The sequence below is a fragment of the Schistocerca piceifrons genome, chromosome 6, assembly GCF_021461385.2.
Source record: "Schistocerca piceifrons isolate TAMUIC-IGC-003096 chromosome 6, iqSchPice1.1, whole genome shotgun sequence".
Classification (NCBI taxonomy): domain Eukaryota; kingdom Metazoa; phylum Arthropoda; class Insecta; order Orthoptera; family Acrididae; genus Schistocerca; species Schistocerca piceifrons.
Genome location: NC_060143.1, coordinates 95223756 through 95240951, shown reverse-complemented (window position 1 = coordinate 95240951; position 17196 = coordinate 95223756). Strand labels below are relative to the sequence as shown.

The 17196-nt window shown below is 41.6% G+C and overlaps 1 protein-coding gene across 1 annotated transcript in view; it reads left to right on the top strand.

Moving 5' to 3' along the window:
* LOC124802789 (TBC1 domain family member 23) overlaps positions 1 to 17196 on the top strand; it is a 234115-nt gene that overhangs the window by 18378 nt on the left and 198541 nt on the right. Inside the window, exon 2 of the mRNA XM_047263790.1 lies at positions 15685 to 15866. Coding sequence (XP_047119746.1) covers positions 15685 to 15866 — 182 coding nt within the window. The remainder of the gene's footprint in view (positions 1 to 15684; positions 15867 to 17196) is intronic.

Sequence of the window (17196 nt, the reverse complement as noted above, 5' to 3'; positions counted from 1 at the left end):
CACGATGGTGCAGCCTATGTCAGCTGGTGGGATTATAATGTTGGGATCAGACTTTAGTTGGTGGATTCCAGCCCTTTCTATGGATGTAAGGTTAATTTCCATATTACCCATAACCCTCTGTATTTGCTGCTTTGCTCGCATACACTGTATGGTGTGCAGGAATATTTTTTGTTTTGTTTTTGTTTAACCAAATTTTGATGTTTTTCACAAATTGCAACACCTTCTAAGCTTTTCACCCTAACTAAGACCACATGAGGATGGTCTTTTCCAAATGTACTTCTGACCAAAGAGCGATTCTGGTAGCTGGCGTCCAAAGTTATTGTTAATCCTGCCTTTTCCGTGCAACTTTTATCCCATAAAAAATATTTCTCTGTATGTAATCTACAAGTAAAATTCCAATTTTCATAAATTTAGCTTCAAATTTTTTTTTAATGTAATGAAATATTTTCTTAAAAATTCTCATCCCCTATTCCACTCCATTAGGAGTTGAATTTCCAGAAGCTCTGAAACACGTATTTTTTTAAATTTCTAACTGAGAAGTCAAAAACCAATTGTCATAGATATTCCCCTTAAAAATCCTTTAGTAGTTCTTTAGTAATTATTTATTTTCAAAAAAACTTTAAGCCACTATTTTCCCCTTTGGTGAGTGTATTTCCAAAAATGCTGGAACATGTATTTTTGTGTTTTCTGATTGAGAAATACCAGCTTTCGTAGTTCTAGCTTCAGAATCCCATAATAGTGACATACTTCCAAAAAACCTTTCATCCCCTATTTCATCACCTTAGGAGTGGAATTCAGACAACCCCTTCTTAAACAATGCCTACAGTAGAAGATCCACACCCTATCCAAACTTCACTTTTCTGTCCTTTGTGGCTTGGGCTGAGCAGTGATGAGTCAGTGAATCAGTGAATCAGTCTGACCCTGTTTCATCGCCTTAGATGCTGAATTAAAAAAAAAAAAAAAACTGAAACACATAGTTTTTCATCTCTAACCAAGAAGCCAAACACCAATTTTCAAAGATTTAGCTTTAAAAATGCTTTCACAATGAAATATTTTCACAAGACATTTTGCCACCCTCAGGGGCTGAATTTCCAAAAACAGTCACATGTGTATGTTTTATTTCTAACATAGAAGCCAAATACAATAAAATATTTCCATAAAAAATCTCTTTACCTATTTCACTGCTTTAGGGATTCAGTTTCCAAAAACACTGAAACACCTATTTTTTCATTTGTAACTGAGAAGTTGGATACCATTGTTCATAAATGTAGCTTTAAAAATACTTCAGTAGTTCTTTCACCCACTATTTCACCCCTATGGAGTTAAATTTCCAGAAATGCAAAAACCTATATTTCTGACCCCAAATACCAATTTTCGTAGGTCTATTGTCAAAATCACCTTAACAGTGACATTTTCAAAAGAACCCTTCACCCCCCCCCCTCCCCCAATTTCACCCTCTCCGGAGTGGAATTTAAAAAAAATCCTTTCTTAAATGATGCCTACAATAGTCAGTCAGTCAGGACGTTGCCTTTTATGTATAGAAATATCAACCATTTCCTTCACCAACTCTTCACAGTTCTAGTTCCTTTATCACGTGGTACCCTGCTCCTTACTGTTAATGCCTCCTGCCTCTACTCTCATATCCCTAATGCTCGTGGCGTTTCCACTATTGAACATTATCTTTCCTAATGCCCAACAGACTCCAAATATAAAATTTCCTTCGTGGTCACCATGACCAACTATATCCTCACTCCCAATTACTACCCCTTCAAAGGCTTCACCTACAAACAGATCACAGTACAGTAATGTGCACCTGCATGACACCATTTTATGCCAACCTATTCATTGGGCATCTAGAGGAATCCTTCCTAACCTCCCAGAATCCCATACCCTACACTTGGACTAAATTCATTGACGACATATTCGTGGTCTAGATTGAGGGTGAGGACACCCTATCCATGTTCCTCTAGAACCTCAACACCTTCTCTCCCATTTGCTTCACCTGGTCCTCCTCAATCCAACAAGCCACATATCAAGCTACTAACCTTCCGCAACACCGCCACTTCGACAGCTGCCACCCATTTCATACCATACCCTTCCATACAGTCTAGCCATTTGTGCCCGTCATACATGTAGTGACAAGCAGTTGCTCCTCAAATATATGGCCTTCACAGGCAGTAATTACCCTCCCAACTTTTTACAGAAACAGTTCTCCCCTGCCTTGTATCTCCTGTCACCTACCACATCCCACGTACCCGACATCAGGCCAAAGGGCAACCCCCTTCTGACTCACTACCATCCAAGAGTGAAGCAGCTGAACTACATTTCTGCCAGGGCTTCAGTACCTCTCATACACTTATGCTCATAAATTAAGGATAATTGCAGAATGTGGTGCCACACAATGTGGCACTACACAAAACTGGCACTAATAGCATAGGCACATAGGGAACACACATGACACAGATCTGTAAGTCTGCGGTATTGGTGATAAGTTGAGAAAACCATCCACATGTGCTACAAAACACCACTGTTTCCTGCGCATGTACCCTGACATCAATATGGGATATGGTCACCATGCACACGTACACGGGCTGCACAACGGGTTGACATACTCTGGATCGGGTGGTCGAGCAGCTGCTGGGGTATAGCCTCCCATTCTAGCACCAGTGCCTGTCGGAGCTCCTGAAGTGTTGTAGGGGTTTGAACATGTGCAGCGATACGTCGACTGAGAGCATCCCAGACATGCTCGATGGGTTTTAGATCTGGAGAACAGGCAGGCCACTCCATTCACATGATATCTTCTGTTTCAAGGCAATCCTCCATGATGGCAGCTCGGTGGGGCCGTGCATTATCATCCACTAGGAGGAAGGTGGAACCCACTGCACCCCTGAAAAGGTGGACATACAGGTGCAAAATGACGTCCCTATACACCTGACCTGTACAGTTCCTCTGTCAAAGACTTGCAGGGGTGTATGTGCACCAATCATAATCCCACCCCACACCATAAAACCACGGCCTCCATATAGGTCCCTTTCAAGAACATTAAGGGACCCAGCGAGAATCACTGTTCAGGCTATACCTGGACTTGTCCATGAACATAACCTGGGACCACTGTTCCAATAACCATGTACTGTGTTCTTGACACCAGGCTTTATGGGCTCTCCTGTGACCAGGGGTCAGTGGAATGCACCTTGCAGGTCTCCAGTTGTCTGTTCAGTTGTCTGTAGACTGTGTGTCTGGAGACAACTGTTACAGTGGCTGCGGTAAGGTCCCGAGCAAGGCTACCTGCAGTACTCCGTGGCCGTCTGCGGGCACTAATGGTGAGAATCGGTCCTTTTGTGGTGTTGTACACTGTGGACGTCCCGTACTGTAGCGCCTGGACGTGTTTCCTGTCTGCTGGAATCATTGCCATAATCTTGAGATCACACTTTGTGGCACATGGAGGGCCCGTGCTACGACCTGCTGTGTTTGACCAGCCTCCAGTGCCAATAGCATTCTACCCCTCATAACGTATCAATATGTGTTCTTTGAGCCATTTTCAACACACAGTCACCATTGGGACATCTGAAAGCATCTGCACACTTACTCGTTGCACAGTACTCTGATATGCTCCAACACACCTCTGCGTATGTGGACTGTTGCCAGCGCCACTGCGACGACTGCAGGTCAAATGCACTGCATGGTCATACCCTGTTGTTGTTGTTGTTGTTGTGGTCTTCACTCCTGAGACTGGTTTGATGCAGTTCTCTATGCTACTCTATCCTGTGCAAGCTTCTTCATCTCCCAGTACCTACTGCAGCCTACATCCTTCTGAATCTGCTTAGTGTATTCATCTCTTGGTCTCTCTCTACGATTTTTACCCTCTACGCTGCCCTCCAATACTAAATTGGTGATCCGCTGATGCCTCAGAACATGTCCTACCAACTGGTCCCTTCTTCTTGTCAAGTTGTGCCACAAACTCCTCCTCTCCCCAATTCTATTCATTACCTCCTTATTAGTTACGTGATCTACCCATCTAATCTTCAGCATTCTTCTGTAGCACCACATTTCGAAAGCTTCTATTCTCTTCTTGTCCAAATAATTTATTGTCCACGTTTCACTTCCATACATGGCTACACTCCATACAAATACTTTCAGAAACGACTTCCTAACACTTAAATCAATACTCGATGTTAACAAATTTCTCTTCTTCAGAAACACTTTCCTTGCCATTGCCAGTCTACATTTTATATCCTCTCTACTTCGACCATCATGAGTTATTTTGCTCCCCAAATAGCAAAACTCCTTTACTACTTTAAGTGTCTCATTTCCTAATCTAATTCCCTCAGCATCACCCGACTTAATTCGACTACATTCCATTCTCCTCGTTTTGCTTTTGTTGATGTTCATCTTATACCCTCCTTTCAAGACACTGTCCATTCCGTTCAACTGCTCTTCCAAGTCCTTTGCTGTCTTTGACAGAATTACAATGTCATCGGCGAACCCCAAAGTTTTTATTTCTTCTCCATCGATTTTAATACCTACTCCGAACTTTACTTTTGTTTCCTTTATTGCTTGCTCAATATACAGATTGAATAACATCGGGGATAGGCTACAACCCTGTCTCACTCCCCTCCCAACCACTGCTTCCCTTTCATACCCCTCGACTATTATAACTGCCATCTGGTTTCTGTACAAATTGTAAATAGCCTTTTGTTCCCTGTATTTGACCCCTGCCACCTTCAGAATTTGAAAGAGAGTATTCCAATCAACATTGTCAAACGCTTTCTCTAAGTCTACAAATGCTAGAAATGTAGGTTTGCCTTTCCTTAATCTATTTTCTAAGATAAGTCGTAGGGTCAGTATTGCCTCACATGTTCCAACATTTCTACGGAATCCAAACTGATCTTCCCCGAGGTCGGCTTCTACCAGTTTTTCCATTCATCTGTAAAGAATTTGTGTTAGTATTTTGCAGCTGTGACTTATTAAACTGATAGTTCGGTAATTTTCACATCTGTCAACACCTGCTTTCTTTGGGATTGGAATTATCATATTCCTCTTGAAGTCTGAGGGTATTTCGCCTGTCTCATACGTCTTGCACACCAGATGGTAGAGTTTTGTCAGGACTGGTTCTCCCAAGGCTGTCAGTAGTTCTAATGGAACATTGTCTACTCCGGGGGCCTTGTTTCAACTCAGGTCTTTCAGTGCTCTGTCAGACTCTTCACGCAGTATCATATCTCCCATTTCATCTTCATCTACATCCTCTTCCATTTCCATAATATCGTCCTCAAGTACATTGCTCTTGTATAGACCCTCTATATACTCCTTCCACCTTTCTGCTTTCCCTTCTTTGCTTAGAACTGGGTTTCCATCTGAGCTCTTGATATTCATGCAAGTGGTTCTCCTTTCTCCAAAGGTCTCTCTAATTTTCCTGTACGCAGTATCTATCTTACCCCTAGTGAGATAAGCCTCTACATCCTTACATTTGTCCTCTAGCCAACCTTGCTTAGCCATTTTGCACTTCCTTTCGATATCATTTTTGAGACATTTGTATTCCTTTTTGCCTTCTTCATTTACTGCATTTTTATATTTTCTCTTTTCATCAATTAAATTTAATATTTCTTCTGTTACCCAAGGGTTTCTACTAGCCCTAGTCTTTTTACCTATTTGATCCTCTGCTGCCTTCACTATTTCATCTCTCAAAGTTACCCATTCTTCTTCTACTGTATTTCTTTCCCCCATTCCTGTCAATTGTTCCCTTATGCTCTCCCTGAAACTCTGTACAACCTCTGGTTCTTTCAGTTTATCCAGGTCCCATCTCCTTAAATTCCCACCTTTTTGCAGTTTCTTCAGTTTTAATGTACCGTTCATAACCAATAGATTGTGGTCCGAGTCCACATCTGCCCCTGGAAATGTCTTACAATTTAATACCTGGTTCCTAAATCTCTGTCTTACCATTATTTAATCTATCTGATACCTTCTATTATTTCCAGGATTCTTCCATGTGTACAACCTTCTTTCATGATTCTTGAAGCAAGTGTTAGCTATGATTAAGTTATGCTCTGTGCAAAATTCTACCAGACGGCTTCCTCTTTCATTTCTTTCCCCCAATCCATATTCGCCTACTATGTTTCCTTCTCTCCCTCTTCCTACTCTTGAATTCCAGTCACCCATGACTATTAAATTTTCGTCTCCCTTCACTACCTGAATAATTTCTTTTATATCATCATACATTTCATCAATTTCTTCGTCATCTGCAGAGCTAGTTGGCATATAAACTTGTACTACTGTAATAGGCGTGGGCTTCGTGTCTATCTTGGCCACAATAATGCATTCACTATGCTGTTTGTAGTAGCTTACCCGTACTCCTATGTTTTTATTCATTATTAAACCTACTCCTGCATTACCCCTATTTGATTTTGTATTTATAACCCTGTATTCACCTGACCAAAAGTCTTGTTCCTCCTACCACCGAACTTCACTAATTCCCACTATATCTAACTTTAACCTGTCCATTTCCATTTTTAAATTTTCTAACCTTCCTGCCCGATTAAGGGATCTGACATTCCACGCTCCGATCCGTAGAAAGGCAGTTTTCTTTCTCCTGATAACAACGTCCTCCTGAGTAGTCCCCGCCTGGAGATCCGAATGGAGGACTATTTTACCTCCGGAATATTTTACCCACAAGGACGCCATCATCATTTAATCATACAGTAAAGCTGCATGCCCTCGGAAAAAATTACTGCTGTAGTTTCCCCTTGCTTTCAGCCGTTAGCAGTATCGGAACAGCAAGGCTATTTTGGTTAGTGTTACAAGGCCAGATCAGTCAATCATCCAGACTGTTGCCCCTGCAACTACTGAAAAGGCTGCTGCCCCTCTTCAGGAACCACACGTTTGTATGGCCTCTCAACAGATACCCCTCCGTTGTGGTTGCACCTACGGTACGGCTATCTGTATTGTTGAGGCACGCAAGCCTCCCCACCAACGCAAAGGTCTGTGGTTCTTGGGGCGGGGGTCATACCCTGAGGTGATTTAAACCTGCAAACTGCCCACCAGAGCCTTGTTTCACCATGTATCAGCATGATTTCTTAATTTATCAGCATGAGTGTAGTATGCTGAAATGAGGAATATCTCGCTCATTACCCTTCCCACACCCCTCCCATAGTGGTATTCTGCTGCCTACCGAACCTACACAATAGCGTTGTCCATCCCTATTCTACCACTGATCTCAAAGCCTTGCCACTTGGTTCATATCTCTGCAATAGATCTAGATGCAAGATCTGTTCCATACATCCTCCCACCAACACCCACTTCAGTGCTGTCACAGGTATCTCTCATTCCATGAAAGGCAGGGCTACTTGTGAAAGCAGTCATATGATCTACAAATTAAGCTGCAACCAGTGTGCTGCATTCTACGTGGCCATGAGAACCAACAAGCTGTGTGAATGGCCACCGACAAACTGTGGCCAAGAGACAGCTGGACCACACATTTGCTGAACATGCTGTCCAGTGCAGTGTGCTTCACTTCAATGACTGCTGCAAAGATTGCACCATCTTGATCCTTCCTAGAAACACCAGCTTTTCTGTATTGTGCTGTTGGGAACCCTCCTTGCAATAGGCAAACATATCCTATGTTGCTGTGAGCGCCTCCCTCCCACTCCTCATCCCCCTCCCCCCGCCCCCCCTCCACCGACCACAATATTCATTACTCCCTGTGCGTCAGTAACGTATCCCATTCTCTGCTCCCACTTCATCACTACACAGCTTTCTATTCCACAAACACACACACTAGTCTCTTTCCCTTCCTCCACTTCCCTCCTTTTCCACTATCCCTTCCATCCCCGCCAAACCTCCCGACTACACCAAGCAGCCCTACCCTGTCACCAGCACACCCTATCTGCCCACATGCAGCAAATGTATTCCTGCACGTGGTGACTAGCAATGTGTCTTTATTGTAACGCGTAGGAAGTATTACGGAATACAGATGTAGATGATACAGCAGTGATACAAATGTAATAAATTGTCATAAGCAGTAATGTATTGATGTTATTGGAAGGCAAGTTATTGATAACCAAATATCTATCCTCTAGGACAGAGAGGTGTCCCATTTAGTAAGAAAGAATAAACCGATATGGACACACATATCTGTATGGAAATGGGAAATACAATACCCATATAAATAATTATGAAATAATTGAGAAAGCATCCAGAGTAATGCACAAAATGGCAAGCACTGCAATGAAGAATTTCCGATTTCTACGACATTGAAGTGGCTCCCATTCAGAGCACCAAAAGATGCAGCACAGTGTTGTTATAAGAATTAATGGTGCTTACATGGCATATTGGTGGAATGCCTGTTTGTGATGGATTGTGCACAGTCAACTTGTAGATTTGGAGAATACATGCAGAATGTTGGCTTCAAAAAATAAAAAAATGAGTCATGTTGAGAAATAATTGTCCAAGTGGTCACTCAGGTGAAACGACTCGAATATGTTTGATAGGTGAATGACAACTCAACTGGGACAGCATAAAAACAGTCTGACAATCACATTTGACACAAACACTTTATGTGACTGGTAACTGGCAACAAGTCATTAAATTAGTATGGAAATTGCCCACAGTGAAGGCCATTATTTTCAAGTGTGGCATTGAAATGCCGGGCATATTTCAGTGCTCCAGATAGTGTCATAGGCTGCAGTTGATGGGTCGTAGCATACCATTTTCTAAGACCACCATTAACATGAATGTTGCATTATCACTTTAATTTTTTTGCTGTTCTTAGTAACTGAGTACTAGGCATTGCCCAGGTATGTATTTATTTTATTTCAGTTCTATTAGTCAGTCTCCTCCTGCCCCTCCCTCTGTCTCCGTTTGCTACTCCACGCCCCCCCCCCCCCCCCCCTCTCTCTCTCTCTCTCTCTCTCTCTCTCTCTCTCTCTCTCTCGCTGTCCACCACCTTTTTTCCCTTTGTCTGTTCATCTCCTCCTCCCCCTTGCTCTCTGTGCCATACAGTGATATAATTTTGTAGATACATTCAGCAGTATATGTGAACACTGTGTGCTAAATGTGTTGAGAGTAGAGTTAGTATCTAAGAAGTAATAAATTCAAATGTTGTGCACATTGTGGCAGTTTTTTTGCACATAGTGTTTATGACATCGTATATCCTGAACTATGTGCTGTATAGTGATAAAATTTTCCGTATATATTCAGTGCTGTACGTGAACACTGCCTACAAAATGTGACGTGAATACAGTGTAGTAAAGAAGTAATAAATTAAAATGTCAAGCCTGAAGGGACAGTTTTATTGCCTGAAGAACAAAAATGTAATAAGCAATATTTTTTTTTTATTTTCATCATTTTGTGGAGGGTGCAGACGGAAAGAGATCTTGTAGAGGTGTGAACTTATGTCTAGAGTTCACTTAAAGTCAATGAGTGTTCTCATTCTCAAATACTGGATAGTACACAGTAGCTATACATTATACAACCTATACATTATAGAACAAATAGTGTGGAAGTATACATTAAACATGTTTAAGATTGGATAAACATTGTATTCATGCCCGTGAATTGTATAAACATTGTATTCATGCCTGTGAATTGTATCACATAGAACATATTAACCAAATTTGATAAAAGTTCAAAAGTCAAAGACTAAATAGCTTTTTTTCCAAGAGTAAATATTTTTCCCTTATTTGCGTAATACTCTTCACATCAATAGGCTAAGTATCTTTCACTACTGACTTTCTAAAGTAGCCTGTGTTCCTCCTCAGGGTTCAAGCTATCCCCTTACCAAATTTAATCAAAATCAATTCAGTGGGTTAGTAATAATAAATTTAAACATCATACAAGATGCAAAAGTTTTCCACACACCTTAGTGTTTATGACGTCATATATCCTGAACTGTGTATCATATGATGTAATTTTGCAGGTTCATTCAGAGGTATACATGACCATTGTCTGCAAATTGTAGTACAAATACAGTTTGTAGTAAAGAACTAATAAATTAAAGTCATTCTCGGTGCAAAAATGAACAGCAAGCGATAAACTTTCATCATTATGTGGAGGGTGTTGGCAAGAAAAATTTGATAAAGGTGTGAAATTGTGTGTAAAGTTTGTTGTAAATAACAAAGTGCTCTTGTTCTCAAATACTGGATGAATAAAATGTGGGTATTCACATGCTGTTGCCCACACTTCTTTTCCACCTCCACCCTTTCTTACCCCCAAAGTGAGTCTTTCCATGCAGTAAGTGATGGTATAGTAAGTTTGGTGTAAATTGGTCCGGTGATTTCAGAATAGATGTGGGATGATGAAATATAGCCCATACGGTGCCCTAGCTTTGCCGAAGTTACTAGTGAAAACCACATAAAAATGTGTCTAGTAGTTTTGGACATTAACATTTTCAGACATACAGACGAAGCTTTAGTAAAATTTCCAGTCACAGTATCTTTTTTTCTGTGGTTTGAATTTGATGAAATGAAGCCTATATGGTGCCCCAAACTATGCCAAAGTTACCTGCAAAAACCCTATGAAAGTTTGTCTGTTGGTTCTGGAGATTAGTGTGTTCAAAGACAGACAGACACTGCAGTTCTTTTACAGATTTATTATTAGTGTAGATTCGGTAGTCACATGCTTCTTTTTGACACCCTCTGCCGCTGCCAGCCCCCCCCTCCCCCCCCCCCCCCCCACTCCCACTACCCCTTTTCTTAAATTTCTTTTTTCTATTCTCTTTCCTCCCTTCCTTCACTATTCTTCTTCTTCTTCTTCTTCTTCTTCTTCTTCTCCTCTCTCTCTCTTTTTTTTATTATTTTTCCCTACTACTATTATTTTTCTTTTTAAGTCTGTGTTTCAGTAGTGAAGTAGTTAATCTGATATTGGGATTGGGATTATGATGTTTAATAAACTAACAATTAAAAGCTAATCCTGAATAGGATATACTAGAGTTATAGGAAGTTTTATAACAAGACATTTGGCATAGAACAATGTCCGAAACATATCATTAGAACATAACTGAAACTGAGAATTCACATTAAAAAGGTAACAAAACTACAAAAACTCTCTCACAAAAAATGGAATGTTAATAGTCGTGAAGCAATGGACAGAGAACATTCAAGATTTTTGATCGGAAAAAATGTTTGATTTTTTAAAATATTGATTCACTTTCTGGTTTTAATTAATTTTAACTTGATAAATTAACCAATTTTTTCATTAGCTGCTCACAGAATGAGTGGAGAACAATTTTTGAAGAATCAGTGTACAGTTTTGGCTACATTGTGGGTCTGTAGAGCCAAAGTCTCTCTCGGTTTGGCAGTGGACACCCACGACCAGGTTAGCAGAAGACATCACTGCAGGTTGACACAAGAAGCATCAGGGAGTCAGGGAGTGAAGCAGACAGGAGCTGGCCAGACGTTCTTTCACAAGAAACTCTGTGCGAGCTATGCTGACAGTGCAGGAATCTTCTCGTGGGCCATGGGGTAGGTGAAGTTTCTACACATCCTAGCCCCGATACCGCAACGAGAGTTGTAAACGCTGCCGATTCAGCAGAAAGACAGAAGCCAGATGGTGGTCATGATAACACAATTTCCACCCGACCGAGCCTCGCACCGGGCCCCTGTCTTGGCCTATGTGATGGAAAATGGTACCCTTTCGTAACAGTGACGAATTGAGCCCGCATAAATATTGCCCATTTTAGCTCTGCATTACCTGTCACTGCTTACAGCTACACTAGTTGTCGTGGATTGTCTACCTTCCACTACTAGATATCGCCTCCACTAGCTGCTACAGCCTGTGCCTGGGCTTGTTGCATGTCGAATTGGCGCCTCCGGTAGGGGAGCTACCTACTGGCTGATTGCTGCTGACATAGGGACACCTATCTGCGAGTGCAGGTTTCACACCTGGGCCTGACTGGCTGCCTTCTTTGGGCACACTCTGCTCCTGCATGTCACTGATGCTACTGCCACGCTTGAGGTTCCCAGTTCAGCTCTGTGCACTCACTGCAATGAGCTGCACACCCTTGCTTCCACTGCATCCAGCTATGACAGGTACAACTGTAGGAGCCTGCTCCCAGTTGGGATTCTGACATTTCATTTCTCTACCCACCAAATTGCTGACAGCATACCTCCACCTCCCCTTGGCCTGCTAGCACTGTGAGCTATCTGCAAAGGCTGCTGCCGAGTTCTGCACTTCCTCTGCACTCTGTGGCTTATGTACAACCCTGGCCACTAATGCCAACAAAACCACTGTAACTTAATAACTAAATAAATCGATGCTTCTCTCATTGTACTGACTGATCAGCAGACCACCATCTGTCACACCTGAGTTAAGTGCCATCATGACACTGTGCTAATAGATGCGTAATTTATGAGTCAGATAGAGAATCATACACTGTTTGCCAAAAAGAGCAAAGCACTCGGAAGGGGAGAAGCAAACAAAATGAAACTCCACTGATAGAGAGGGTATGTGATGTTATTGCAGTGATTAGAAAATCAAGTGAAATTGACAAAGAACTTGGCAGTATGTGCCCACTTATCAGTATGATAGTGGCTTCAAGGAGTGCTGTAGTTTGGTTAGGAATGGTGTCACAAAGATGATGTATCCTTTCCTGAGGTAAGCTTGCCCGCACCTGTTGTAATGGGTCCTCGATATCCTGGACACTGGCACTGGGATGTAGTTGACACCTGAACTGATCCCATGCATTCTGTTGGGGCAGATCTGGGGAGCTTGCCGGCAACAAGAGTATCTCAACATCACAGGGAGGGTTCATAAATAAATGTGTCACGTCGAAGATAATTTAACGGTTGAAAAATGGCGGCACAGCACTATCTTGCAAGAGATAACACATGAGGATGCAGGATATCCTTGACATGCCATTGTGTCATCAGAGTTCCATCAGTCACTACCAGCTGTGACCAAGAGTCATACTTGATGGCTCCCCATACTGTGAACTCAAGGAGTAACATTGCTTTACCTCTCCAAAACATTGAAAGAATGGGACCTCGCACCAGGTCATTGCCATATTCACTGACGACCATCGTATGTGGTAGTGCAGAACCGCAACTCGTTGCTGAACACGATTCACCAGTGGTGCACGGTTCCTGGTCATGGCACCACTCCAAAGGCTGCCATTTGTATTGTGGTGTTAATGGCAATCACCCCTGTTGAATGGCAACTCCCTAGTTGGGTTGCTACTAGTTTCTGTCCAATGGTGCAGGATAGCACAGAATTTTTCAGGGAGCCTGTTCCTTGTTCTCAGATGGCAGGCACAGATGTGAAGGGTTACAGTGTGCTTGGTGCACAATATGGCAATCCTCCATTGTGGTGATTAGATGTGGTCAGCCAGAACCCTGTCAGCGAGTGCACCTGTCCTCGCATTCCTCCACAGTCCTATATCGGGCCACAGTCACATCTGAACGCCCCTCAAATCTGGATATTGCATGATTTGAGCAAACAGAGAACCACAGTGAGGTCACTGTCAGGTGCCTATAAAACTGTCTCGCACGAGTATGCAGTATCTTCACATCTTCAAACTGATCACTCGACACCTGATGTTTTTTGCTTCCCTTGTGTACCCTACCAGGGCTGGCAGTAATACTAATGCATTCTTGTGGCCATACTGTGTGTCACAGAGAATTGGAACTATCATTTACATACCTGCTGATGGCGTGTAGGCGGTCGAAGATACACTGCCATTCGATGATGTCTTCTGGGTGCTTCACTTTTTTGTTAAACAGTGTACTTAAAGGTCTTAAGTGTTGAAACTTCCCGGCAAATTGAAACTGTACTGTACCCGGTCACAGGTTTAAGTTCCAGTGCAGTGCACAGTTTTAATCTGCCAGGAGATTTCAAATCAATACATACTCCACAAAGAGTGAAAATTCATTCTACTCTTTAACAGTTGCTTAGGCAGATGAGTTATCTCTTCTTATTAGGATCCAATTCCTCATAGTGTGGCAAACATAATTAATGTGCTCATAATGCATTCATCCACACTCTTTACTATTTCTCTATAATCCTCTGAACAGCGTCATACGATTGTCAGCGAGTTTGTCTTCAGTATCAGTACACAAGAAAAAGATCTAAATTGTGAGTAGCACTGGGTATGCAAAGTGTCCACGTCTTTTTTTTATTCAGGCGGGACAGTGTCCATAGGTCATTTTTTCCCAGTTTGTCCTGATTTTTGGCATTGTAGTAAACTGAAATTTCGTCCACTGTGAACAGAAAACAGAAAAACACTTGTTTATTTACTTTGCAGTTGCCTTATATGGACTCACAAGTAAAACTGATAATGAAAGCTACAATATTATCCTCAGTAAATAAGTTTTGTTTGTTTACTGTGCCGTACTCTTAATACCTAACTGTTGTCAGTTAACACTTTATTCTTTAGGCATCTGAAAAAGGTGTCGACGTCAGTGTTGTCATCTCCAATCTGAATAATGGTTTGGTGCAGCTCACCACACTAGTCTGCCCTGTGAAGTCTCATCATCTCTGCTTAACTACCACAACCTGCAACCATTTGAACCTCCTCACTGCGTTTGATCCTTGATCATTCTTTACAATTTTTACCCCCTGACACATAGCTCCATTACCAAATTGCCAATTCTTTAGTGCCCCAGGATGTGTCCAATCAACTTATTCATTGTTTTAGACAGTTGTACCATAAATTTCTCTTTTCTCCAGTTCGATTCAGTAGTTAGTCATTAGTTATTCAATCTACCTATTTAATCTTCGGCATTCTTTTATAGCATCACGTTTCAAAAGCTGCTGTTCTTTTCTTGCCTGAAATATTTATCATCCACATTTCACTACCGTACAAGTCTATGTTTAAGACAAATACCTCAGAGAAAAGTTCCTGACATTTAAGTTTGTAGCCATTGTTAACAAATTTCTCTTATGCAGAAACATATTTCTTGTTATTGCGTGTCTGTATTTTATATCCTCTCTGCTAGTGTCATAGTAAGTTATTTTGAAGCCTAAACAGCAAAACTCATTGACTACTTTTTCATTTTCAAATTCTAATTGACTCTAGTGCCCTTGTCTTTTGTTGATGTTAATCGTCAAAACTCTTTTCAAGGCATTATCTGCCGTGTTCAACTGAACTCCCCAAGTCCTTTGCTGTCACTGACAGGATTAGAATATCTTTAGCAAACCCCAGAGTCTTAGTTTTTCTTCCCAAACTTTAACTCTCTTTCCAAATCTTTCTCTGGTTTCAATCACAGATTGCTCAGTGTACAGAGTGAATAACACTGGAGATAAGCTGCAACCCTGTATGACTCCCTTTCATATTCTTCAACTCTTGTAACAGCAGTCTGGCTTTTTTACACCTTGTTAATAGTCTTTTGCACCCTGTATTTTATTCCTGCTAGCTTCAGAATTTCTAGTCAACACTGGCTAAAGCTTTCTTCTAAACCTACAACCTTTTTTGCCCCATGTGTTCATATATTTCTCCAGAACCCAAGCTAATCTTTCCCGACATCAGCCTCTACCAATTTTTCCATTCTTCTGGAATTTGAAAGTACGTGCAATAGTGGTTCAGGCTGCAAACTCTATTTCTTGTAAATATGATTTTCTACTTATTAATTATGTGCTAATCAAAATATTTCTGATATTACTTTAAAAAAATATATATTTTATGTGACTGAATTTCCAAGAAAAGGCTTTGAATTTTTCAGCAGATGTGTATATTGAATTACTTGTGTGAATTTGTTTAAGGATGCAAGACTTGGAGAATGCCCTCCTTGGTGAAGACGAGATTCCTGATGATGCCTTACGTCCAGAGGAATGGCAGAAGGCATTGGGTGTGCTTGACAAGGGAAATCAGATGGTCTTGTTTAATGATGTGTTCGATCTTCCACAACAGATAGCCTTAAGAGACGAGTGTCAGCAGTTTGTTGGTGAGTACATGTTGCATAATCATTTATTTTGCAAAACTTAGTGTTACGAAATGACCACATACAAGATAGCTTTGCAATTGTGTGTGGCTGGATTGATGAACCACTGTATATAAATCAGTATGTGTTGATAAAATGAACATCTGAATATATGAAGGGCATTCAATAAGTAATGCAACACATTATTTTCTGGAAGCATGTAGGCTTTACTCAGGATTCCAATACAACATATTATTCCCCCACTCTTTTGGCTGTTTTTCAGCATAATCTCCATTCAATACGACGGCCTTATGACACCTTACTTGGAGGAGCTGTATGCACACATGATACCACTCTACTGGTTGATGTTGTAGCCAACGTTTTGCTACATCAATAACCTCCCCATCATCAAAGTATTGCTTCCCAAAGAGTGCATCTCTCAGTGGGCCAAACAGATGGCAGTAAGAAGCTGCGAGACCCAGGCTGTAGGACCGATGAGGAAGAACAGTCCAGTGAAGTTTTGTAAGGTCCTCTCTCATGTGCAATCTTTGTGTGATGCCTTGTGTTGTCATGGAGCAGGAGACATTCATTTGCATTTTTTTGGCAACGAACACCCTGACGTTCTTTCTTCAATTCCCTGAGGGTAACCGAATACACTTTAGAGTTGATTGGAGCACCGTGAGGGAGGACTCAAACAGAATAACCCCTTCAGAGTCCCAGGAGTCTGTCACTATGGTGTTACCAGTTGAAAGTGCGGCTTTGAACTTTTTCTTTGGAGTTGAGGTGAAGTGGTACCACTCCATGGATTGTCATTTTGTTTCCAGTCCGAAATAGAGAACCCATGTTTCATTGCCTGCGATGATGATCAACAAAAAATTGTCTTGAACAGCCTTGTAACATGCAAGCAGTTCTGCACAAATGGTTTTTGTTACTCTTAATTGTCTTCTGTTAGGCAGCGAGGAACCCAATGGGCCCACACCTTTGAGTCCTGTAATTGATGGATGAGTGTGTCACCACTGCTGACAGAGATGTCAAGTTGTGCAGTGAGGTGTTTGATTGTGATCTGTTGATCACCTCGAATGAGTGTGTCTGTGTGTTCCAGCACGCGGGATATTGGACACATTTGGGTGACCTTGTTGCAGCGATGACAGATGCGTCACCTGACAATTCATGGTGCTTTCGTTCACTGCCACATCTCTGTAGACATTCTGCAAGCACCGTTCTGCAGGCTCGTATAAATATTTGCGATGCCCTGGTTTTCTTCCAAAAGTAATTCAATGGCAGCTTTTTGCTTGGAGCACACCTCCGATATAGACACCATTGTGAAGGCTACTTGCAGCACACCCACATGTTG